At 49.6% G+C, this 23,926-nt stretch overlaps 2 protein-coding genes across 8 annotated transcripts; both read right to left on the bottom strand.

Moving 5' to 3' along the window:
- Positions 1–20: 20 nt before the first annotated feature.
- Positions 21–11,107, bottom strand: DENND1C (DENN domain containing 1C). Of its 7 annotated transcripts, none has more exons than XM_078153963.1 (23): positions 11,018–11,107; positions 8,498–8,562; positions 8,296–8,339; positions 8,016–8,065; positions 7,641–7,760; positions 7,290–7,359; positions 7,129–7,209; positions 6,907–6,981; positions 6,340–6,393; positions 6,099–6,209; positions 5,453–5,553; positions 5,298–5,343; positions 5,114–5,215; positions 4,214–4,339; positions 3,828–3,929; positions 3,649–3,739; positions 3,480–3,520; positions 3,259–3,330; positions 2,603–2,647; positions 2,414–2,521; positions 2,214–2,284; positions 1,942–2,143; positions 21–1,438 (listed from the first exon to the last, which is right to left on the bottom strand). In XM_078153963.1, the coding sequence occupies exons 4-23, from the start codon at positions 8,057–8,059 to the stop codon at positions 1,043–1,045; spliced, it is 2,058 nt and encodes a 685-aa protein (XP_078010089.1). In that variant the 5' UTR covers positions 8,060–8,065; positions 8,296–8,339; positions 8,498–8,562; positions 11,018–11,107; the 3' UTR covers positions 21–1,042. The 7 variants fall into 7 exon arrangements, with proteins under 7 accessions (XP_078010089.1, XP_078010087.1, XP_078010088.1 ...); XM_078153961.1 differs by lacking the exon at positions 11,018–11,107 and adding an exon at positions 9,951–10,369; XM_078153962.1 differs by lacking the exons at positions 3,259–3,330; positions 11,018–11,107 and adding an exon at positions 9,951–10,372.
- A 3,633-nt stretch (positions 11,108–14,740) lies between these two features.
- Positions 14,741–18,322, bottom strand: TUBB4A (tubulin beta 4A class IVa). Its single transcript, XM_020971443.2, has 4 exons — positions 18,159–18,322; positions 17,148–17,256; positions 16,889–16,999; positions 14,741–16,523 (listed from the first exon to the last, which is right to left on the bottom strand). The coding sequence occupies exons 1-4, from the start codon at positions 18,213–18,215 to the stop codon at positions 15,463–15,465; spliced, it is 1,338 nt and encodes a 445-aa protein (XP_020827102.1). The 5' UTR covers positions 18,216–18,322; the 3' UTR covers positions 14,741–15,462.
- Between the last annotated feature and the right edge of the window lie 5,604 nt (positions 18,323–23,926).

Genomic DNA, 23,926 nt, shown 5'->3' with positions numbered 1-23,926 from the left:
GGCAAACAGTCCCGAAGAGGTTTAGTGACTAGGGTTTAATGCTTTACATAGATTCCAAATCCCAAGCTAGTACTGTTCCCACTTAACTGAGACCCTTGAGGGGTCCCATAACTAGCTAGATGGGAATAGTAATTGCCATTTCTCTGGTGTTTTTAAAGTTTGCCACATGAAAACTTTACATGATCTCCATTAAACCTACCCACAACCCCATGACCAGAGGTGTTAACGTTCATTTTACAGAAAAGACAGGTTTGTATATTCAGTTGCTCTGCTTGCACTCGTAGCTTAGCTATTGATTGTCAGAATCAGAATTTGAACTTAGGTCTTCCTGGCTCCTGGTCTAGTGCACTATGCCAACCCATTTGGTTTGTAGGGCTCAGATTCCAAACCCAGAAAATGGGTCTTTGTTTCCTCAGATCTAAAAAGCCAGCTTATCTACTAGCTGGCTGCTAAAGGTTGCAGTATTACACAAAGCACAGGCCTGGAGTGGGGATGATTCATCTTCCTGAGTTCAAATCTGACCTCAAACACTAGCTTTGTGACCCTGGACAAGTCACTTAACCCTTTTTGGCTCAGTTTCTTCATCTGTACAATGAGCTGGAAAAGGAAATGGCAAACCACTATCTTTGCCAAGAAAACCTCAAATGGGTTCATAAAGAGTTGGACACAGTGGAACAGCATCTACCAGCTGCAAACCCTTTGGCCCTAGGTGACAGCTGAAACAAACCCAGATTTCCAGACTCCTCATTCAGTGATTCCAGCAAGTCCCTCATCTGGGGGAGCTAACTCAGTCTGGCTGGGGAAATCTGAAGGGTGCAAACTTGGCAGAGCCTGGTATATGTATAGAAAAATCCTGCCTCCCCAGGGAGTGAGGATGGAGGTCACTGGCACAGGAGAAATGGTTTTATTGGGGGAGGCATCAAGGACTCATGTGGGGCTTGGTAATACAAGGGAAATTGGTATTGTATGGAAGTGGGAGGAAACCCAAATTAGTCATTGGATTTTTTTTTCTCTCAGTTTGGCCTGGCCAAAGGAATCGCCCCTAACCCTCAAACTGCTTTTTGAGCTGAGCCACCCTGGGCTGAATGGAGACCCTCTCTCTGAGGCCTGGGGGCACCTCTCTATCAGTATTTTGGGGAATATGCACAGGGCTGGGGGGCCTGTATTCAGCACAGATATTGGGAGTCTTAAGTTCTAAAGACACTTGGGAGGACTGAGGTACATCAAGAATCCCAGGGGCCAGCAACTTTGACTCTGGAATTTCTTTCTCGGCCAGGAAGGGCAGATGACTTGGAGAAGTGGCTCGGGGAACCTCAGTCTCCACAGAGGTTTGGGAAGCCCTGGCTGCTTCTGACCCTTGACTGGGAAGAGCTGCAGCAGGGACTATGGGGGATAGCAATTGTTTCTTTGAAGTTTCCTCTTCCTCTAGGTGGTGTATCTGGTGGGGAGAGGGTGGAGAAAAATCAGCTGAATGGATGTACTGGCAGATTTGATGGAGCACTTGAGATATAACCAAAGTTCTTAACTTGGCATTTCCCTGCCATGGAATGGGCTTCCTGGAGAAAGGTCTTTAAGTTAAAAACTAGAGGACTACTAATTGGGGACCAGAGACTTAGAAATGAAAGAGAGTCTAGATGTCACCTAATCCAATCTCATTTTACAGGTGAGTCAGGTGTAGAGAGGTTGAAAGACTTGTCCAAGGTCACATTTACTAAGTAGTAGAAATCAGGGAGGTTTCTTGTTTGGCTAGATGTAGTAAAATCCCTAATAGCTATGATATATATTGTTGTAGAGAAATGTCCAGATATTTTGGGGAGAGTGCCCTAGAGGTCTGTTGGAGCTAAGGAGTCAGTGCTGCCCTTCCCCCATCTTAGAGAGCCCCCACTAGTTGAAGTGGGTGGTCCAGTGGGTATGAGCTGGAGACTTTAAAAGGGGGCTCACCAAGTTGAAACAGCTGCCCCGACCCAAGTGGCAGCTGTCCAAGCTGTGGCTGGGGTGCAGAGTAGGGGATTCTCCAGGCCCAGACATTCCAATGCTAAGATTGTCAAGAATCTCCCCAAGCAAGTCCAGTTCTCCTGAGCCCAGGAAGTTGCTGTCCAAGTCTTCTAGTCCCCAGGGTTCCTTGGGCCCAGACAGCGGTTCCCTAAGGGAGGAGAGAGGACTTGCTTCTAGTCCCAAATCCAGAATCCCAGCCCCAGAGGAATCCAACCTACCTTTGTTCCTCTCTCTGGGGTGCCTCGTCCTCAAAGTGGGATTGGGACCTCCTGGGACGAAGGGGCCTGGACTGAAAGGTATATTGGGAGGGTTAGCAATTCCCAGACACTTTTCTTCAGGGTGCAAAGTGGGTCTTGGGTATTGATCATCTATCCAGGTGATAATTTGGTATATGTAGGGGTAATGAGGTGTCCCTTACCTGGCCGAAGTGGTGGGTGATGGGTAGACGGTGTTGGAGACGTTCTGAGCGGTTGTCAAGGGCTGGGACCCTGAGAGAACCCCCCCTCTTCAGCAAGAGGTCACTATCCTGGGGGAAGGGAGGCCTGTAAGCAGAGAATCTCTCCTAGACCCACTTCCAGGACCTCCAATCAATCCGTCTCTGTCTTACCTTGTACCTTAGTCGATTTTGCACTCCCTTGAGTCCGATCTTGGCCTGGGAGGAGAAAAAGAATGTTGTTGGAGGGGATTCTTAGCTAATACTGACTGCCTTTTCTGAAGCCCTTTTTAAAGTCTGCAAAGTCAATTACATTCCCTCGTTAGATCCCCACGGCAGGGGGAAGTAAGTTTACTGGTATCATCCCCATTTTACAGATGAGGAAACCAAGTGGTGAAATTAGTTGCCCTGAGTCTTAGGTGTGAGATTTGAACCCAGATCTTCCTGGTTCCCAACCCAGTACTGTTCCTTGAGCCAAGCTACCTAGGACTGGGTCAGAAAGGCCTCAAGCACCAAAATTTAGAGGGTTCAAGAATGTAACAATGGGCTGTACATTTTTTAAATGTTACATTTCCTTTGTGGAAACACTTTCACTACTTGAACCGACTTTGAAACTAGTTAGTAGGAATGTTACCAGATTGTCCTTTGTCCATGCCTATCAGGTGACCTCCCTACCTAGCCTGGGCTCCCAGGGTCCCTCCTTGCCCCTGAGCCCTAGCTGCACTCTCCGTACTCTTCCTTAGATTCTCTGCCCCCACACCCCACCCAGTTTGGCACACAGCTCTGGTCTCTGCTGCCCCACCCCCACCTCCTGCCTGGATGGTCCTTACAGAGCGGTACATGTTCCTCACAGCTGGCTGGGTTTTGGCTTTCACAGAATGCAAGAGGGCTCCTCCACCTTTCTGGGGATGGACACAGGAAAGGCTCGTTGCTGGGAGTGTTGGGGGGGAAGGGGGAAGAGGGCTGGGAGGAAAGGAATGACTTGGTCTTACAGGAATTGGTAGGAAGATGATAGATAATTGAGGCCCTGGGTGGGGGGTATTGCTCTTACTTTCAGATTGTCTGCCCAGAGCTGATAGGATCGATGGCTTCCTGGTTTGGGGGAGAAAGAGACTTTAGCTATGGGTCTCCAGACTGATCTGTTATTCCCTATTCCTCCCTCTCTCCCACCCCCTGTCAGAGGCTGGGATCGCCTTGGGGCTGTGAGCCTAATGTCTCACCTGAGGCCAGCCCATTGCTAGTGATTTCCTGCTCAAACGGGTCTGAGAAGCCTTCCCCAGAATTCAGCTTCTCTAGGCGCTCGTCAATGAACTGGGGAGGGAGAATCAGGCAGGTTTATGGCCTGCCCTGGCACCCGAACATCAGCACCCCAGGGCCCATGACCTTGACTTGGACATACCTGTTTGAAGAGTTGCAGGTGGATGGCATTTTGTCTGAAGGCCTGCAGGGGTCCTGGCTTCTGAGCCAGAAAAGCCTCCTCACTGAACTTCATGGGCTGTCCCTGGAGAGCCATTGCATCCTAAGATGTCTCTCCTATCTTCATACTTTCACCTTCTTGACCACCACCCCAGCCACAGAGGACTAACCCTTGATTCCAGCCCATCACCACCACCACCTAGTTGAGCTGACTAAAAAGGAAATTAAGTAACAGAACCCAAGAATCCTTTTCCGTCTGCATCCATGCCCATACCCCAGTGGTTTCAGCAACTCAGGAGTTCTGTGCCCCCCAAGCACCAGTAGTTTAATCCCTTCCCCCACAGCCTGTGCATCTAGATGTCTGCTCACGTGACTGTAGATCAGGGCATCTCTGTAGCCACCAAAGAGCACAGCTTGGGCCCTCAGGAAGAGGCGAGATACTCCCTCACCAGCCGCCAAAGCTTCCTTTCTTAGCCTTAGTCTCAAGAGAGACACCTGTTCCGGGAGAGGTAGAATAAGGGGACCTAGAAGGAACATTTCCTTCCTCTCCCCAGCAGGTGCATGAGGGACTCAGCCCTCCAGAACATGAATATGACCACAATGTATCTGTAGACCAAATGAAGGGTCTTTGGGTGGGGGGGTGGTTTATGCAGAACATGGAATGACAGAGCTGGGACAGACTTCAGAACATGGAGCCTAGAATGTCAAGTTGAAAGGCATCTTCATAGATTTGGAGCTGTAAAGGACCATGGAGATCATCCAATATAACACCCTCATTTTGCGCATGAGGAAACAGGCCCCAAGAAGTTAAGGGAAGTGTCCAAGGTCACCCAGGGTAGCAAAATCAAGATTTGAAGTCAGATTCCCTGACTCTAGTGTTTTATCCACCACACCATACTTCCCTCATCAAATCCAGCCTCCATATTTTACTGAAGGGGAAGCTGGGGCCTAGGGTGTGAATAAACAAGTGATTTACTCAAGGTCACACTTCGAGTTCAGAACAAAGAAGGGCAAGAACTCAGGTCTCCAGACTCCTGGTCTATTATTTCAACAACTCTTAGGTAGTGCCTCATTTTCTAGGAATGTGAGGGGAGACCAAGAAGATGGGGTCCCTGGGAATTTTTCCATCGTGCTCATCTATCTGTAAAAGGAGAGTGATCTACCTGCTGCCCAGACAGAGTGGGAGTGGCATAAGAGACAAGATGGGAAATGGTTGTCAAAGAGACACAGGGAGCCTTGAAGAAGGTCATAGGGCGGGGAAGGACTGACCACATCTGGGGGCAGTGTGTCCACATCCTGGAATGGTGACTCCAAGGTGTTTGTGTCCACATTCAGGATGACCACATCCTCCAGGGCCTTGTCCCGCACTCTCTGAGGGGAAAGAGTCAGGTTTGCCCTCTAATTTCTGGGGCCAAGAGAGCCAACTGCTTCTTTGTTTCCCAAACTCACTCACCTCAATGAGGCTGGTGTGAACACCGATGAGGTAAGGCATAGGGGCACTGCAGGCAGAGGAAGAATGACTCAGGTAAGGGAAGACAGGGAAAGCTAGCTCCAGGAGGTCACCATGCCCCAGGCGTGCCTGCCTCCACACCCCATTTGACTCCTCACCAGCAGTAGTCCAGCAAGTGAGGGGGTAGTGTGGGGATGAGTATGTGTTCCCAATGCATAGGATACAGCAAGCCACAGGACGCATGGACGCAGGCGGTCAGCTGGGAATGATGGAGATCCAAAGAGAGGAAGTAGTTATGGGCCCATTGCCCAACTGTACAGGCTCCCACAGACTCTGAGGTCCTCCCACACAGGACTCCCGTGGCCCTCCTATCCTCCAGTCCCTTTCTCCAGTGTTTCTGGACCTGAACTCCTTCCACTCCACATTTACTCCCTATCATCCCAGCTTCTTACACCCAGTTAATTTCTTATCTGTAGATACTCCTTCCTCTCATACGTGCCCCTATTCCTAGACCCCTCATACAAGCACCCTTGTTCACATTCCTAAATCAGATTCTCCTACCCTCAGAGATCCTCTTATCCCTCCACCCTTAATTCCTGGCCTCTGGACCTTTCCTTCTAGTCCAGAGGTTCCCACTGGACTCCAGCAACCCATCCTTTGTGTTCCCTTTTCCACCAAAAGGAGCCTTGATCCTCATCCTCTCACCCTAGAGATTCAGGGACCTTGGAGCCACTGCCACCATTCCTGAATTCTCATCCCTAGTCATCTGGTCTTTAGGATGCCATTGATAGAGCTGGGCCTCACCGTGCTGAGTTTGCTGGCAGTAAGCAGAACTCTCCGCTCACTGAGCAGAGAGCTATAGAGGCCCACGATGTTCTCTGAAGCCACAGCCACCACCAGCTCTGTCAGGTTCCTCTGTGAGCAGTTGAATACACAAGGGACAGAAGTGCCAGCTGGGCCTGAAGCCTCTGCCTCTGGCCAGCTCAAGCTCCTGCCCTCACCCCTGCTCATCTCAGTCTTGCTCCCTGATTGGACCTCAACTCACATTTTCTGGGATGGAGGGCAGGCGTCCAGAATCTGGAGCAATGAAGCAGGAGAGCTGAGGTGGGGAGGAATATCAGGGTTTCAGATCTTGGTTCTTGACTTCCAGATATGTAAAGGAATCTAGCTTCCCCATAATTTTCTCACCACTCCCTTCTTTATTACTCCTGGTATTTGATATCAGATCTCCCCACCCCCCTCCAAACTAACCTGAGCCCTCTACTTGATCTCTACTGACTTTCAACACCAACTTCAGAAAGAAGCACACCAGTCTCAACAATTTCCACACAATTCCCAGGAAGTTTCACGAGTAATACATTAGATTCTCATCAAAATACCTCATTAGATCCCACTGGATCTATTAATGGTAAGAGAGGTAAAACCTACTTTGATTCCCTACTAGGTCCCCTTTTGACATTGACCAGATCCACATTGGATTCTGCCACCAGTTTTCCTGACAAGATAGGTAACTGGATCCTACCTGAGGTCCCCTCTATTCTCTGCAGTTTCCTAGATGCTTCACTCCCTGCCCCCAGACCCTAGTTCCCACCCCAACCCTTTCCTTATTTACCAGTTGGTTGGTCCCAGGTGCTGGAGGTAGGGAACTGGGGTGACTGGTAATTCTTAGCTTGCTCTCCTGTGGGTCCTGAGGATCCAAATGGAAAGGTAGGGGTGAAGAACAGAGCTGATGAGTTTTTCCTGTCCAGCCCAAGAGGCTGATTTACCAGGCTGACCTCCCCCAGATGGAACCCTGAAGTAATGGAGACCCAGGGGTTCTGAAGAGGGTACATACCAGGGACAGTCCCAAAGGGGCCTCTGGCCCAGGTACTGGATGCAGATATAGGGTAGAAAGAAGTTCTTCAGCCTCAGAGACCTGTGAGTGGAGGTAAGAGGGCTCAGGGAAGCATGGGACAAGCAGGCAAGAGAGAGAGGGGAGAGGAAAAGGGACCTCACCTGATCTTGGGCTAACAGGTCCCCAAGACTGTTGAGCAGTTTGTAGAAAACCTCAAACCAGGGCAGATCACTGAGGGAAAAAGGGGCAGCTGGCTCGGTGTGGGGCAGGATCCCATCCCCCTTCCATCCCTGGGTAGCCAGGCTAGAATAGAACTTTCGAGCTGGAAAGAACCTTAAAGAGTATGTCATTTGGGCATGCTCCCCTCCACCCTCTAGCTTTTGACAGATGGGTCTCAGAGAGGGGATGGGAACTTACCCAAGTTGCACAGCTAATCCGTGACAGAACATGGGACAATCTAGGCCTGCTGGCCTCCAGCCCACCACTCACTCCCTGTCTCCCCCACCCCCAACCTGAGTATGCAGAGGCAGCTCCTGGCGCTGGTCCCCAGGCGACAGAAGCCAAATCTTCGGCTCCCAGCCAAGTCGGTTAGGACAAAGGTGAAGTGCTGGGCAGCTAGACTGTGGCCTGCCCTGGTGAATGTGGGGAGAGAGGGAAAGCTGCTCAATGCCCCCACCCACCTCATGCAGGCTCCAAGGCCCACTCCCCCTTAGCAGAGTGCAAATCCATCCCATCTATCAGTCTCTCCTCTTTCCCTCCCAGCCTCAGTGTCTTTGTCCTGCTGTTTTCCTCTGTGCTTGTATCTCTGTGTCTCAGACTGTGCATGTCTCTGTGTCCTGGTGTTCCCTTGTCTCTCTGTGTGTTTTTCTCCATTTCTTTCTTCTCACCTCTCCAAGTCGAAAGGGAAACAGAATTTGGGTACTGTTTGCATTAATTCCTAGGGATGAAAACAAAGGCAGAGCAGCTTGGCCAGGGGCAGGGGTTAGGGGTTGGGGGTGGAGAAGGTCCAGACCTGGACACGGAGGCCTCTTTATCCCCTCATCAGGACCTGGACATCAGGCTTCTGTTGCTCCTCCCCCATCCCTCTCTTTGGTTGGGGCCCCCATGGAGGAGGGAAGGGATAGTAGGGTTGGGACCCTGGCTTCTGGGGCAGGGATGGGTACATACCTCATCAGAGAAATCCTTAGGGAATTGGCGCAAGATGGGGGGTGCTGCAGGGACAGCTGGTTAGTGAGCTCAAGGCCTCCCAAACAACCCAGACTCCCCTGTTGCCACCCCCAGCCTCGGCTCAAGGGCCTCACCATTTATACTCTTTTTTTCTACCCCTCATCTTGACCCTACCTGACTAGATGGAACTCCCTCAACTTACCGTCCTGCAGGGAGGTGGGGTAGGCAGCCTCAAAGAACCAAGCAAATGTGCTCTTGGGATCCTCCCTGGGGAACAAAGAGGGGTAGGGAGGGCTAGAGCTCCAGCAGCTCGGGAATTTGGGTACCTCAAGTGTGTGTGTGTGTGTGTGTGTGTGTGTGTGTGTGTGTGTGTGTGTGTTCACCTGCTTATCTATGGGTAACACACTGGATAGAATGTTGGACTTGAAGTCAGGAAGTCCTGAGTTGGAACCTATACTAGCCTAGCAAATCATCTAACCTCTCTCACATTAACAATTAGGGGGCCTGGGCCTGAAGCCAGGGCAAAAGACCCGAGTTCAAATCCAGCCGCAAACTCTAGCTCTGTGACCCTGGGCAAGTCGCAACCCCTGTTTGCCTCTGTTTCCTCATCTGTAAAGTGAGGATGATAACAGTACCTACTTCTAAAGGTTGTCATGAGGATCGGATGACACAATAATTGTAAAACACTCAGCCTAGTGCCTGGCACATAGTAAGCACTATAGAAATGTTATTATTTTATCTGTAAAATGGGGATAATAATGGTATATACCTCCCAAAGTTGTTGTAAGGATTCAATGAGATAACACTTATAAATCTCTTTGTAAACCTTAAAATATTATATACATATTTTTATGTGTTTCTGTATCAGTTCTATGACTTACTACTAGTATGACCCCGGGCAATTTTTTAAAAAACTTTTTAAAAAATTTATTTATTTAAAGGCAATTGGCGTTAAGTGACTTGCCCAGGGTCACACAGCTAGTAAGTGTCAAGTCCTCCTGACTTCAGGGCCAGTGCTGTATCCATTGCACCACCTAGCTGACCCAATTTTTAAAAAATTTAATCCATTAAACATTTATTAATTGCCTACTTTATACAGAGCATTGCATACAGCTCTGGGTGACCAACAAAAGTTTAAATAACATACAGCCCCTACTCTCATGGAGCTTAAGGTCTAGTAGGAAGATATGATTTACATATAAATAATAATAGCACAAATAATACTTGATAAGTGAATTAAAGACTGGAGGTACAAAGGACTGAAGTGCAAACCAAGATGAAAAATGATTATTAACAAGAAGAATCAGGAAAGGTTCGTGGAGAAGGCAACTGCTGAGCTTTATAGGATAAGTAGGAGGTCAATGGGTGGAGAGAGAGAGTGTGAACAAGGAGTTTCCAGGTATAGAAAGCAAAGTGAGCAAAGGCTCCCTTTAGATATTATTAGGTTAAGTATCAAGCTTGTTCTGTAAACAGGAAGGATTCAGATCTTGGGACCTCAGTTTCCTTATCTGCTAAGTGAGGAGGTTGGCCTAGATGATCTTTCAGCTCTAAAGCTCAACTCCTGGGCCCTGTTCCTGTGTTGGGGTCTATTTCTGTATCTGTCCCTCTCTAATCACACAGCCCCCTCCCAAGTTTAGACTCTCATCACCCCTCACCTGGCTATTTCAAAGGCCTCCCCACCGGTCTTCCTCAAGTCTCTCTTCATTCCAGTTCAACCTTCACAAACCTGCCAATATAATTTTCCTGAAGCATGAATCTGATTGGGCCACCCTCCCCTACTCTATAAATTCCACAGGCTTCCTTATAACCTTAAAGATGAAGCCCTTTGCAACTACACATTACTCCCCTCTACTCCCTCTTCAGTCCAACCAAACTGGCTTTCTCCTAGTTCCTCACAGTTGATGCTCCATCTCTTTGGATAGGCTATCCTACATGCCTGGAATGCCCTTTCTCCCCACCTCCATGTCCTGGAATGCCTAATTTCCTTCTAGTCTTGGTTCCTGTCATCTTTTGCATGAAGCCTTTCCAGGGTCACCTAAGCTGTTGTGCATTTATTGAATCTATTTTGTATAAATAGCTACATATGTGCATTGTCTTCCTTTTGGAATGTAAGTTCTTGAGGTAGGGATAGTTTTGTTTTTGTATACCAGTGCCTAACAGATGCCTGGCATACCTAGTAGGCACTCAATAAATGTTTGTTGATTGATTCATTGGTTGGTGCATGTCCCTGGGTCTCTGGGGGTCTTCTGTCTCTGTTCTTGTGCCTTTTTCCATCCTCATGCACAGAATCTCTCACTGACTGCACTGTATTTCTGGGATGGCACAAGACACCTGGGTTCTCTTATCTCCATTATCCATCCCTTTCAGTCACCTCTTAGGATAGCAGTCAGAAGAGTCTACAGAAGTGAGGAAGGATGGAGAGGTAAAGGCAGAGAACAAAGAAAGACATAAATACAAAAAGAGGGAGACATGGAGAGAGAGACAGACAGGAAGTGAAGGCGGGACAGGGAGACAGAGACACACACAGAAACTCAGACCAGCAGAGAGAAGCCGATAGAGACAGACCTGGAGACAGGCTGAAGGGGACCAGAGGTGATGGAGGCTGCACAGGAAGGTTTTGAGGTGGCTTTAGTGAACTGTTCTTCTTCCTTAGGGCTATAGACAGTTCACTCTCCTCCTCATCATGAGATCTGTTCCCTCCCTTTCCCTGTTGCCCCCCTACCTTAACAAGAAGGGCTCTCTCGGTTCAAGTCCTCACCCTTGGGCTATATTTGAGGGGTATAGGGAGATGCCTGGGCCTTACTTGATACTGGATCCCATGGTCCCCCTGCTGAATGGGTGCAGCCCAGTGTGGCCAGGACAGGCTTCCCTGGGGGTCCCGACTGGGACCTGTGCTGAGGCAATGGGCCAGGGGTGCTGGGTGCTGGGCCCTTTCTTCTTCCTGTGTGGCTTAGAGAGGAAGTCTGCTGGGTGACGTCCCCGGAGGCAACTCTCCCCTCCCTTGCAGAACCCAGGCACACTGCCTTCTAGTCTCCCCCATGAGGAAGTGGGGCTGAGTTGTGGTCTCTGGGCCCAGATCAGAGCCGAAGTAGCCAGAGGCCAGCATCACATCTATACCATTTGGGCAAAGTTGGTCACCTGCTAGATGAACTCCTATAGCTGACTGCAATTGCTTTGCAACTTGCTGAGACTCTCCTACCTATCCAGAGAGCTTCCTTCCCTCCCTTTCTTCCAGGCTCCTTCATCTTGCTCTGTCCCTCCATCTCTCTATCTCTATCCCTCTGTCCCTTCTCCCAGTGGTTCTTCTGTCACCTCTCTGTCCAGGTACAGGAAGATCACTAGAGGGAGTCTGAGTTGTGTAGTGGGAGGAAACACACAGAATGAGGTACTTAGAGAAACACAAATAAACACACACCTTCCCACCATTTCCTGTTCCTCACGGAGAGAAGAAATGAGTGCATACATGCATACAGCACCACACTTCTGACACCAGGGACACTGATTTGTCAGGAAGCAGGCAGCTGTGACATAGACATATCCAGAGACTGGGTTCATGTTTCTGGAGCAGCAGGCACCCTGTGGTCAACAGCACTGGATTTACTCCAACTGACCTATGTACAAATTATGTCCTAGAGAGAGATGGGAATGGAACTGAAGAGAGAGAGAGAGAGAGAGAGAGAGAGAGAGAGAGAGAGAGAGAGAGAGAGAGAGAGCAAGGGAGCAAGGGAGCACAAAGTTGGGGACTGGACAGGGAAAGAGACAGAGCTCGGTCCTGGTGGGAAGCATGCTTGGAACCTGGATGGTGGGAGCATCAGGGAGAAGAGACTGGGGGATGGAAGGAGAGCTCTGGACTTGCTCTACTGCATTGATTGCCACTTCCCTAAAACTTGCTCCTTCTTTGAGTTAATCCACTCAGTTTGGGGAGTCCTTCCCTGGGCTTGCCTTGTGTTGATGGACAACTGAATGAGTGCAAGATTGCCTAGCTCACTGTATCTAGCTAGATGCTTCACATCCCATCTCGACGTCCATTATGGCCATCTTGCTATTCCCCCTATCAAATAGGCCAGGGCAGCCTCCCCATATACTCCCCACTCCTTGCGCTGAATGAAAATCAAATCAATTCTACTGTTGCTTTTTTTGTAAAGGGCCTGTTAATGAACTGCTCCATGGCTCCAATCACAATCCCTGCAACTTTCCAGACCAAAATTCCTTTCTCTAGTCAACATTCAGCCATATCCCTAGTTGTGTTGTCTTCCTCCATTAGAATATAAACTCCTTGAAGAGATAGACAGTCTCACTACTTATCTGTAACCTCAGCGCTTAGCACAGTGCCTGATGTATTCTAAACTCTTAACCCATGCTTTTTTATTCATTCACCTAAGAGGGGGAGGGGGGAAGTTTATTTAGTGAAAAATCTAATCAAAGGAAAATGACCCATATGTTAAAAAAAATATTGATACCAGCCCTTTCAGTCCTAGCCCAAAACTGGAAACTAAGGAGGTGTCCTTCTATTTGATAAAGCTAAACAAATTGTGGTATATGAATATCATGGAATATTATTGTGCCTTAAGAAGTGACAAAATGGACAGCTTCAGAGGAAACTTGGGAGACTGTTATGAACTGATACAAAGTGACGTGAACAAGACCTAGGAGAATATATTCCAGAAACAACATTGCAGAGATAAACAACTTTGAAAAACTTTAAAACTCTGATTAGCACAAAGATAAACTAAAAGAATGATGCTGAGGCATGCCACTTACTTCCTGACAGGAGTCATGAACTGAAAATACAGAGACACATTTTCAGATGTGGTCAATATGGGAATTTGTTTTGCCGGACTATGCATGTATCCAAAGCTTTATTTTGCCTTTTCTTTTTAATTAGCTCAATGGGGGAGATAATGGTGGGGACAGATTATAAAAGAAAGAGTAGCAGTGTAATCAAAGCCATTACTTTTTAAAGAAACTTTGCACCAAAAAACAGGCCCACCCAATACATTCTTATAATATCATAGGTATATAAGTTACATCTATGTGTGTTCGTTATTTTTCATTTAAGATTGGCCTCTGTGTTAATAAAATTGCATTCAATTCTAGAAAAAAAATTCTTGCTTCAGGGGAGGTGGAATACTCCCAGATCATCCACATTCAGTTCAATCTGGTGCTTCCAAAAATATATGTGTGCATGCACATGTATATACACAGATGCATAAGTGTACAATGCAATATACATACATGTATATATACAAACCTGTGCATGCATGCACACATATATGCATGTATGCAATACATAAACTCACATGTACACATACATCTAAGTGTGCATCTGTTTGCTCTTGTTTCCAAAGTGGATTGTTTAGTTAAAAGTCACTTGCTCACAGCCCAGTCTGATTCTCTGGCATGGAAATGTAAATCATTAGCCAGTGGGGAAACCAAGGTACAAGTTGGCAGAGTAGATGACCTTTACAAGGTCCCTTCCAGTTTTAAAACCTATGATCCTCTTTTCTTTACAAGCCATTAGCTTTAGGAACAGATAGGGAATACAAACATAATTTCATGGATTTGCCAAAGAGAATCCACTGAATGACAAATAGCCTTTTGTCAGGGACCCAACATACCTGTTGTGTTGTGGCGAATTCTCAGTACTCATACTGTCAAACAAAGACATAGATTTTTTTTTTAAAGGCAATTGGGGTTAAGTGACTTGCCCATGGTCACACAGCTAGTAAGTGTTAAGTGATTGGTCTGAGGCCGGATTTGAAGTCAGGTCCTCCTGACTTCAGGGCTGGTGCTCTATACACTGTACAACCTAGCTGCCCTCAGATTTTGTTTTTTTAAAGTGTGGTATCAATAGTGTTAGGAAGCAGAGGACCTTTGAATCTTGGTTCTAATCCTGACTACCTGTGTAATCATAAGAAAGTCTCTTCATCTCAGTAAAATGTAAGGATTAGACTAGATCTGGGATCCCTTCCAGCATTGAAACCTATGACATCGATAATCCAATAGCTGGGATTTGGCTCTAAAGACAGGTGGCTAAAGGGAGTGTATGAAGCCAAGTGTTATGAGCATCTATCTGCCTCCACTCCTGCAAACTTGGGGTCCTCCAGTGTTGAATGACTGCTGGTCCCATATCCCTTCTCTGGGCTTCTGCCCTTTTCAGCTCTGCCTCCCTCCTAAGAGAGCATGCTGGGGGTTGGTGTCAGGTGACCAGATTCACAGCCTAGGGCTATTTTGAGCAGGGTGGGGCAGGTCATACTCTCTAGCCCAGCTGCTGGCTGGGCATAAGTGCCAGGTCCCAGATATGGGTTGGGGGACAGGCACATACTTCTCTGGACAATGGGGTAAAGGGATACTTCCCTACTCAAGGGCCCTACGATCCTCCTCCCCTACAGCAGCCTCCTCTGAAGCCCACACCTCCATCCAAAGTAAGACTTCTCCACACAAGTGTGTTATCATGATTTTATTGTGTAAATGTTTAGGGACATTCACTGAGCCCTACCCCCTCCCTGCCAGCCCCATCCAAATCACAACACTAAGCTAAGGTGGGAGTTAGTGCATGCTTGTTTGGAAAAATGAAAAACGTGCCCAACATAGCATAGGGTGGAGTTATTTGGGAGAAGAAGAAATTTATTTGGAAGAGGGGAGACACCCAAGGACTAAGGGGTTCAGTTCACAACTCCATCATTCACTCTATGTGTACGACTCAAGGCCCCTTTTTTATGAAGAAGGGCTTGTAATCTCTAAAGTTTCTTCTAGGTCTAAATCCCTCTCTCTCGTGGCCCCCTTTTCAGGAGTAGTTTCAGAGACAGAATAGGAAAGCTAAGGTTTAGAGGGATCAGAGAAGATGAGGGAGATACAAGGTCAGAGAAGTTGGAGAAAAATTGGGGAAAATGTCAGGGAATTTGGGTAGGATCAGAGAAGCTGGGTGTGGATGAGGTTGAAGACAAATTAGGGAGACAGTATAAGGGAATTAATTAGAGGGAATAAAGGTTTGGTGGGGTCAGAGGACAATATGAAGTGATGTGAGCAGAGAAAGTGAGGGAACATAGTAGGGTCAAGGTAGAATTCAGGGGAGGAAGTGTCAGACAAGAATGAGGATGTCATAGGGTCAGAACTAGGGAGGGTAATGTGGGGTCTGTGTTGTAGGTAGACGCAGTGGGAAGCACTCTAGGCCACTTCTTCCTCCTCAGCTTCCTCCTCAAATTCCCCCTCTTCTGCTGTGGCATCTTGGTATTGTTGGTACTCTGAGACTAGGTCATTCATATTGCTTTCAGCCTCAGTGAACTCCATCTCATCCATCCCCTCACCCGTGTACCAGTGAAGGAAGGCCTTCCGGCGGAACATGGCTGTGAACTGCTCAGAGATGCGTTTGAAGAGCTCCTGGATAGCAGTGCTGTTACCGATGAAGGTGGCTGCCATCTTGAGACCCCGGGGTGGGATGTCACACACCGCTGTCTTGACATTGTTGGGGATCCATTCCACGAAGTAGCTGCTATTTTTGTTCTGCACATTCAGCATCTGCTCATCGACCTCCTTCATCGACATGCGGCCACGGAACACAGCAGCCACTGTCAAGTAGCGCCCATGGCGGGGGTCACAGGCCGCCATCATGTTCTTGGCATCAAACATCTGCTGAGTGAGCTCGGGGACTGTCAATGCCCTGTACTGCTGGCTCCCTCGGCTAGTGAGTGGAGCAAAGCCAGGCATGAAGAAGTGGAGACGAGGGAAGGGGACCATGTTGACTGCAAGCTTGCGCAGGTCAGCATTGAGCTGGCCTGGGAAACGGAGGCAAGTGGTGACTCCACTCATCGTGGCAGACACCAGGTGATTGAGGTCCCCGTAAGTGGGCGTAGTCAGCTTGAGAGTACGGAAACAGATGTCATAGAGGGCCTCATTGTCAATGCAGTAGGTCTCATCTGTGTTCTCCACTAGCTGGTGGACTGAGAGGGTAGCATTGTAGGGCTCCACTACTGTGTCTGACACCTTGGGTGAGGGAACCACGCTGAATGTGTTCATGATGCGGTCTGGGTACTCCTCACGGATCTTGCTGATCAGCAGGGTGCCCATGCCTGAGCCTGTGCCCCCACCCAGCGAGTGGGTCAGCTGGAAGCCCTGCAGGCAGTCACAGCTCTCCGCCTCCTTCCGAACTACATCCAGGACTGAGTCCACTAATTCAGCACCCTCTGTGTAGTGACCTTTGGCCCAGTTGTTCCCAGCCCCAGACTGGCCTGGAATGAACAAAGGAAGTCCTTAGTCACAAGAAGAGGTGGGAGTTGGGACCCCTAAAGCAAGTAGCCCATATTTATGGATCAGCTACCCTGTAAGCAGCTGTAGGAGGAAAGGGGCAGTTGAGAGGCAGGATTCCTGCCTTGTACTGTTTGGGGAGAGCCTCTGAGTTGGTTTCACTTCTGCTAAGAATGAAGCAATGGAAGACAGGGGAGAGAGAAGAGAGGGAAAGCCTGGAAACCTAGTACCCTAAAAAGAAAAGGTGACTCTCAAAGCCTGCCCCCTACTTCTTGGGAGACACATGTGGCTGCTTGGGTCTTTGTAAGCACAATAATAATAATCATGCATCTGTCTCTCTGTGACTCACCAAAGACAAAGTTGTCTGGCCGGAAGATTTGCCCAAAGGGGCCAGAACGGACCGAGTCCATGGTCCCTGGTTCCAGGTCCACCAGCACTGCTCGGGGCACATATTTCCCTCCTGAGGAGAGATCTCTTTCAGAGCTGGGGACTCATGTTCTCAGCCTGTTTCCATTCCCCACCCCCACCCCAGCTCCCATCAGGGACCCATGTGAGCAGACCACCCCACTGGGGACACAGACCACTAAGCCCCTGGCAGACTGGCTCACCTGTGGCCTCATTGTAGTAAACATTGATCCTTTCCAGCTGTAGGTCACTATCACCATGGTAGGTGCCAGTGGGATCAATGCCATGCTCATCACTGATCACTTCCCAGAACTAGGGCAAGGAAAACCATGAAGAGGGTGGGGCCAGGGCCGCTCCACAGGGAAGAAGGATCCTAAGCAAACCCACCCTACACACACACTTACAACACACCCACCATATAACTAGGGCCTCAGTCACCTACATATACAAGGTGAAGAGAGAAAGGAGGGAGAATCAGTGACACTGTATGGGGTGGTGAGGAATAGAAGGCGTCCAGAGACTGACAATCCATGGGAGGGGCATGGAGAAGTGAAAGGGGACATCAAGCGGCCACTGGGGAGACAGAGAGCTGGACAGAGTAGGTGGAGAAAGCAGGGAGGGCTGCAACAGCTGGCTCCTTCTGGCAAACCCCTCGCCCTGGGGGTTCCCGGCTGCTTGGACCCAACAACGGGGTATGTGTGTGTGTGCTGGGTGGGAGAGGGTGTTGGCGGAGAGAACAAGGGCGGGTCTATTTATATCAGCAAGGTCTGCTAGAGCCAGAAAGAGCCAGCTGTGCAGCCCGGGCCCACTACTGTAAGGCCGGAGCCCCTCCTCTCCCCCGGGCACTGTGACCACCGCTGCAGGCGCACAAATTGGGACGTTCCCCTCCCCCAACTCACTGGCGCTGTCGTCCCCCGGCCCGTTTACTTCTCCCCTCCAAAGGACACCCTTCCTCCTCCAGCTATACCCTCCCTCCCCCATGCAGCTCCTGGTACCCCTCCTCCCCTTCTTTATTAGGAGTCCTGATTCCCATCCCCTCCACCCCCGTGAGGGAGAACAATACTGCCTCAGTTTCCCTTATAAGCCTTCCTGGGGTAGGGGGCAGGCTCTGCTCCTTTCTCTATCCCCTACCCCCCACCCTGGGGCCCCAGGCCCTCCCCAGGCACCCCGCTCTGCGCACGCGCTGCTTGGAAGGGAGTGAGGACTGCCCCCACCTTGGCTCCGATCTGGTTGCCGCACTGGCCCGCCTGCAGGTGCACGATCTCGCGCATGGTGGCCGCGGGGGGGCGCGCGCGCGCTCCAGTCCTCACACTCCTGGGGAGGGGTAGGCGCGCGCTGAGTGTGTCTCTCCAGCCGGGCCGCCCCTTATATGTCCCCTCGCGCAGCTCAGCGTCACCATTCACGTCACTTGCTCTCCCCCCCGCCCCCTCCTTCCCTGCTGAGCCGGCTCACTGCCCTCCCACGGTTCCGCCCAGCTAAAATTCTCCCAGGGCGCGTGCGCGATCCATCTCCTTGCACCTGCAACCTCAGGGGCGGGGGCTGTGGCCGTGGCCACAAGCGACTCCTCGTGGGTCCGTGTGGGGGCGCCTCCTTGCGCATTGCGACTGCCTCCCTTTCCCTGTGCGGAAGGAGGTGTGACCATTCCGGAGTCCAGCCCCTTCCTCGCCTTCCCGGCCGTGATCTAAGTCCTCCCAGCTCAACTGGGACTGGCCTAGCTGCGAACCCTGAACTTGACCTTGGAGCCCCCTTCTCCTCCTCCTGCTCCTCCTCCTCCTCCTCCTCCTCCTCCTCGTTGGCCCCCAAGCGGCGGGACTAGCTTTCAATTCCGTCTTCTAGACCCTGCCCTTTCCCCTTCTGGGGAAGGGGGAGACATCTGGGACCTGTTCTTTCCCGAGGCTCCTGGACCAGAGATCCTGGGAGAAAGTGGTTGGAGTGGAGTTGATTTGGCGTGGGTAATGGGGGGGTGGGAGGTGGAAGAAAGCTTGGGAAGGTGAAGATTTGGAGCAGAAATGTACCTCAGAGCTTATCTAGTCCATGCCCGCTCCTTCAGTTTACAGGTGAGGGTCGGTTTAGCAGGATCAGAGCTTCAGGGTGTAGGAGTTTGGGGAGTCAGAGGCATGGAGATTGGTTTGGTGGTAAAGGCTCCTGGGTGTGTGTGTGTTGGGGAGGGGGCGTGGGTCAGAATGGGGAGTGCTGGAGCTCATGGGGATCAAAGCTTCATAGAGGCTCAGAGTCACCAGTGTTGGAGGCCCTGGCTCCAGTGGGGAAGGAGTATTAGAATTAATGCTAACCTTCCCCCACTCTCCAGCGCTGTGGCTAAGCTAGGCCCTTCGTTTGCTCTTCTGCTCCTTGGCTGAGGGTGGGGATGGGTCCTGCACGTTCCACAGAGTGCCACAGACATAGTGTTCAGAGCTACATGCTTCTACAATAAGCCTCTTTTGAGTATTGCAGTGGGGGAACCAACATACGTGTGACACATAGTTTCTCCCAAGATACTTGCTGCCACCTGGAGTCCCACACATGCTTCCTCCCCCATCTCTCTATACTGTCCCCTCCCCCCTGGGAAAGACTGCAAATCCCTTCCGACCTTATTGGTTCTCTCCTCCAGCTGGGCCTTAATGCTGTTTTGTTTTGTTTTGTTTCCCAGCCCAGTCCTGAGTTGGAGGAGGGTTCATAGGTGACCCCAAGTCTCGGGGGTCGGGAAGTTTACTTTGCTTTTGGACACACTGTGCTAGGAGAGGAGTCAAGAACACAGCCTTCTATTTCCCACCCAGTCTTTGTGTCCTTAGGGCTTAGAGGGTCATTAAAGATCATCTAGTTCAGCCCTCCCATCTTCATTTTACAGATAGAGAAACTGAGACCCATAGAGGGGAAGGGACTTAGCTAATATCACAGAGTGACTTAGTAGGGATGTTAGGATGAAAACCCATCTGCAGGTTCCCACCTGGGGGCAGGAAACATGGAAATTCAGTCCCCCTCCCTCATGAGATATCTGTGGTTCCCAGGTTCCCCAGAAGTGTCTGGCACTGAACCACTGAGAGCCATTTATTTTAAAGCAATGTACACACGTCACATTACCGGGGTGCATCAGGAGGGCTCAAGGTTCAGGACTGAGAGGGAGGATGCCCTGTCCTTCCTGAGTGATGATCCTTAAGTTCTGGGACACCTCCTTCCTTACCATGGAGAGAGGGCAAGAAAAGGGTGCCAATCTGGGGTGGGATTTCTAGTTTTAAGCCCACTTAGGAAGGGCCACTTTCCTGTTAAGACAGCCTGAAGCAGGCTACTACTTCTCATATTGTTCGACAACCATCACAGGTAGCTTCTTTTACAGTCTGATGGTTGCGTCTTGCCCTCACAGGTGAAGGTGGGATTTCCTGCTGTCTCATTCCTTTCATTCACTTGGCATCTTCCGGTTGTGTTGGGGGCCTCTGTTAAAGAGTAGGGTCTGGACCTGTTTACCTTTTGATCTTTGAGCAATATTTAATGTGCTTGGGGAAGTAGGAAAGAAGAGAGGGAGCAGTAGGGTGCATTTGGTGGCCCTGGCGGGAGAACACCAAGCTTGCTTCCCATGGCTGGTGGGCTGCTGGGGTTTGGAGGGACACCAAGATTAGCAGCTAGTCTGTTCACCCAAATCCTGGCTCTCAGAGCAGGAGGAAGAGACTGGAGGCAAGCTCTTCTCGGAAAGAAACATATCTGAGATAAAGAAGGCCTGTGGGAGGGTGTACCAAGGCAGCTTGTTCTCTCTCCCAGCCTTACCTCTGGCATCTGGGATCCCGACTCCCTCCCTCCCTCCCTCTCTCCCAGAGCTGTAGGTGGGGAAAAGTCCTGGCCTTCTCTCCTGACCTCTGCCTAGCCCCATCACTCCAGAGTGCTTTCCCACTCATCACCCTACTCCACGATCTCCATTCCACAGAGGGGAAAATTGAGGCCCAGAGAGGAGAAGCAGTTTGCCCAAGGTCACATAGCAAGGCTGCAAGTCCCAGTTAGGTCATCCTTTTTCCTATACTAGGATTCCCATGCATCTAACTAACATGGGTACCCTAGTGTCCCCCATCTCCCTGGGGATGGGACCTACCATCCAGATGGCTATGATCAAGCCCTGCAGCAAGCCAATGAGTATAACCAAAGGATGCTGCCAATAATCCCAAATTTTCAAGCAATCCACCAGAAATGGTAAGGACAGAAGGACGGTTTGGAGTGTGATCCTGAGCCATTGGGACCACTCCCAAACAGGATGAGCCTGCGAGTAGAGCTACAGGTAGGGGGCCAGTGAGAGGCCCTCCCGGAGGGCTTGATTCTGGCTTTTTGCCTGTCCTGTTACTCTCACGTGGCCTGGCAGCATGGCTGCTTGGCTTCCCAGACAAAAGCTGCCTGGGTGACAAATGCCAGTTCTGTTTGGGTTGTGCCATGCTGTGCTCAGCTCCACAGCCCCTCTCTGGGAACACAATGGAGTCATCTTTGGATTCTGTGCAGACCCACAGCCTCCTCCCATCCTTCCTTTCACAGATACTCACCATCAGATAGAAAGCACAGTATGCAGAGAAGGCAGCATGGTCAGAAAAGAACGATTTCCTGCAGTGGTGGGCAAGAGGGGCAGCTAATGGAGAAGCTGCCCCTCCACTGAATGCATGCCCTGGAGGATGCCAGACTTCAGGGCTATATCTACAGTGGCCTTTGCTACGGGCACCCCCAAACATCCTCCCTCCCCAAAACAAATCACAGAACTGTAGGACACCTATGATCCCATGATCGAACAAGTAGACAGCCAATTAGATAATGGAATGTCTGAGTGAGGAGGGCCCTTAGAACACAGAACACTCAATGTCAGAACTAGAAGGGGACAATGACCTGCTTAAGTCAGATAATGAATTTAGTAGTAACTTTGGGACTTGAATCCAGGACTCTTGACCCCCCAGTCTAGTGCCTTTTCCATCATAACCTGATGCCCCATATGATCGATTACCCCCTCCAGACTCCCTTCCACTCTTTCCTGTGCCAGGTGGCAGTTCCTCTTACCGGGCCAGAGATACATCAGCTGGGGCCCCAGTGCAGTTATAGTAGGTGATGTGGCCAGTGGTGCATTTCAGGTGGCCCTGGGGCAGGGTGGCACACAGCCAGGAAGTTGGGGCGGAGACTGCCTGTGAAAATCTTGGCAATACTGGTAAGGGACTGATTCACAGCGACTCCAAAGAGGAAGGTACTCTGCTCTTTGTAGATCACAGTCGTGTAGATGTTGCTTACCAGCACTGGTGAGGTCAACTGTTGGCAGCGTAACCACCGGATCTCTCCCAGGGTGATCTGTGGCAGCATTGGAGCCAGGTACCTACTTTGCCTGAGGAATCCCAATGTCCTCCCCAACCTTTTGACAGCTTTGCAAGAGTCTCCCACCTCTAACCTGGTTTGGGGACACATAAGTCGAGGTTGGGAGTAGGAAAAGTTGCATTCAAGGGGTTAATTATATATTCCCTCCAGCACCATTTATGTGTATGATGGCCCTCTTGTTCCATTTGGAGAAGGGTCAAAAGACTGCCATCCTGCTCCATTGCAATGGGGTAAAGATTTCCTCTACAAGCCCCTTCCCCAAGGGAGGACTTTTGGTTTGTGGAAAAATACAGAACTTTCCTCATTGACCAAGAAAATGGAAGGCTTCTGCTATTCACTTAAAAAAAAAAAAAGAGTAGGCTCTCTCATGTTGCCAGAAAAAGGCAGATTTTTTGAATAATAAGAAGCATTTTTATAGCATTTTAAGTTTTGCAAAGAGTTTTAGGGATCTCAGTGGATCCTCACAACTCTGGAGGTGTTATTATCATCCCCCATATTTTACAGATGAGGAAACTGAAGCACAGAGGCTCCCCAAGGTCACATAGCTACTGAATGTCTGAGGCAGGATTCAAACTCAGGTCTTTCTGACTGGAGTCCAGAAAGTTGGCACTTCTAGCTAAAGAAGGAGAATAGGGGTGGCAAGGTGGATAGAGCACCAGCTCTGGAGTCAGGAGGATCTGAGTTCAAATCCAGCCTCAGACACTTGACACTAGCTGTGTGACCCTGGGCAAGTCACTTAACCCCGATTGCCTCACCCAAAAAAAAAAGTAATAATTGCTGACTTTTATATAGCACTTCCAAAGCTTGTTCTGTACATCATTTCATTTGATCCTTACAACAACCCTTAGGGGTTGATACTACTCTGACCTGCCTCAGAGGGTTGAGAAGGGAGTGCTTTATAAACCTTAAATTGAGGTAGAAATGGGAAATGCTATTATCTTCCCAATTTTACAGATGAGGAAACTGAGGTTCAGATTAAATGGCTTGCCCAAGATGACAGAACTATTAGCAAGAACTGGAGTCAGGTTTTGACTCCAGGTGCATCTGTGTGATAGCACTTTGAGGAGGGGGAAGCGGGGCTTGATGCTGAATACTTCATTTGCTGGGACTGGATGCATACATACGCACAGAACATCAGAGCTAGAAGGGGCCTTAGGAAATGAGACTGGTAGCGATGAAAGGCACCTTAGCAATAATCTTGTTCAACCCCCACATTTTACAGATGACAAAACCAAGGCCCAGAGAAGGGAAGGGCCTTGGCTAAGGAATGTCCCTTTTCCCTTCCCCACTTACAGAGGCGATGGAGATGAAAAGGCCGGTGCAGGTGAGGATGATTCTGTCAATGGACTGAACTTTTAGTGGGTAGCTGATGCTTCTGTCATTGCAGAAGAAGCCAATGTGGATGGGGTCCATGGTATTTGTCTCACACACAAAGAAGGGGATGGAGACTAGGAGCAGGATAATATTCTTAGTGATTCCTCAAACCATCATGCAGGATGAAGTCCGGGGGCTACACACATTCAGGTCACGGAGAGGCATGGAAGAGATCCAAGCATCTGACCCTTTCATGACCTTCCTGAAAAGATGGATCCCTGGTTCTCCTTGTCATTGATGTGGGATAAAGGAAAGCCTTAGGGAAGGGGCCTTCAGTGACTCAGAT

This window comes from Phascolarctos cinereus, unplaced genomic scaffold (assembly GCF_003287225.1).
Source record: "Phascolarctos cinereus isolate Bilbo 61053 unplaced genomic scaffold, phaCin_HiC Scaffold_4;HRSCAF=312, whole genome shotgun sequence".
NCBI classification, from domain to species: Eukaryota; Metazoa; Chordata; class Mammalia; order Diprotodontia; family Phascolarctidae; genus Phascolarctos; species Phascolarctos cinereus.
The sequence above is the reverse complement of the archived record's forward strand: the minus strand, read 5'-3'. Positions and strand labels throughout refer to the sequence as shown.

Coding starts and splice junctions, on each gene's coding strand:
- DENND1C (XM_078153961.1), bottom strand. CDS start 10,000: ATGAAGAGAGACTTGAGGAAGACCGGTGGGGAGGCCTTTGAAATAGCC. Junction 8,563..9,950: donor GAGGCCTTTGAAATAGCCAG/GTGAGGGGTGAT, acceptor TTTGTTCCCCAG/GGAGGATCCCAAGAGCACAT. Junction 7,360..7,640: donor AGCTGCCTCTGCATACTCAG/GTTGGGGGTGGG, acceptor TTTTTCCCTCAG/TGATCTGCCCTGGTTTGAGG.
- TUBB4A (XM_020971443.2), bottom strand. CDS start 18,215: ATGCGCGAGATCGTGCACCTGCAGGCGGGCCAGTGCGGCAACCAGATC. Junction 17,257..18,158: donor GCAACCAGATCGGAGCCAAG/GTGGGGGCAGTC, acceptor TCCTTGCCCTAG/TTCTGGGAAGTGATCAGTGA. Junction 16,524..16,888: donor GCCAGACAACTTTGTCTTTG/GTGAGTCACAGA, acceptor TGTTCATTCCAG/GCCAGTCTGGGGCTGGGAAC.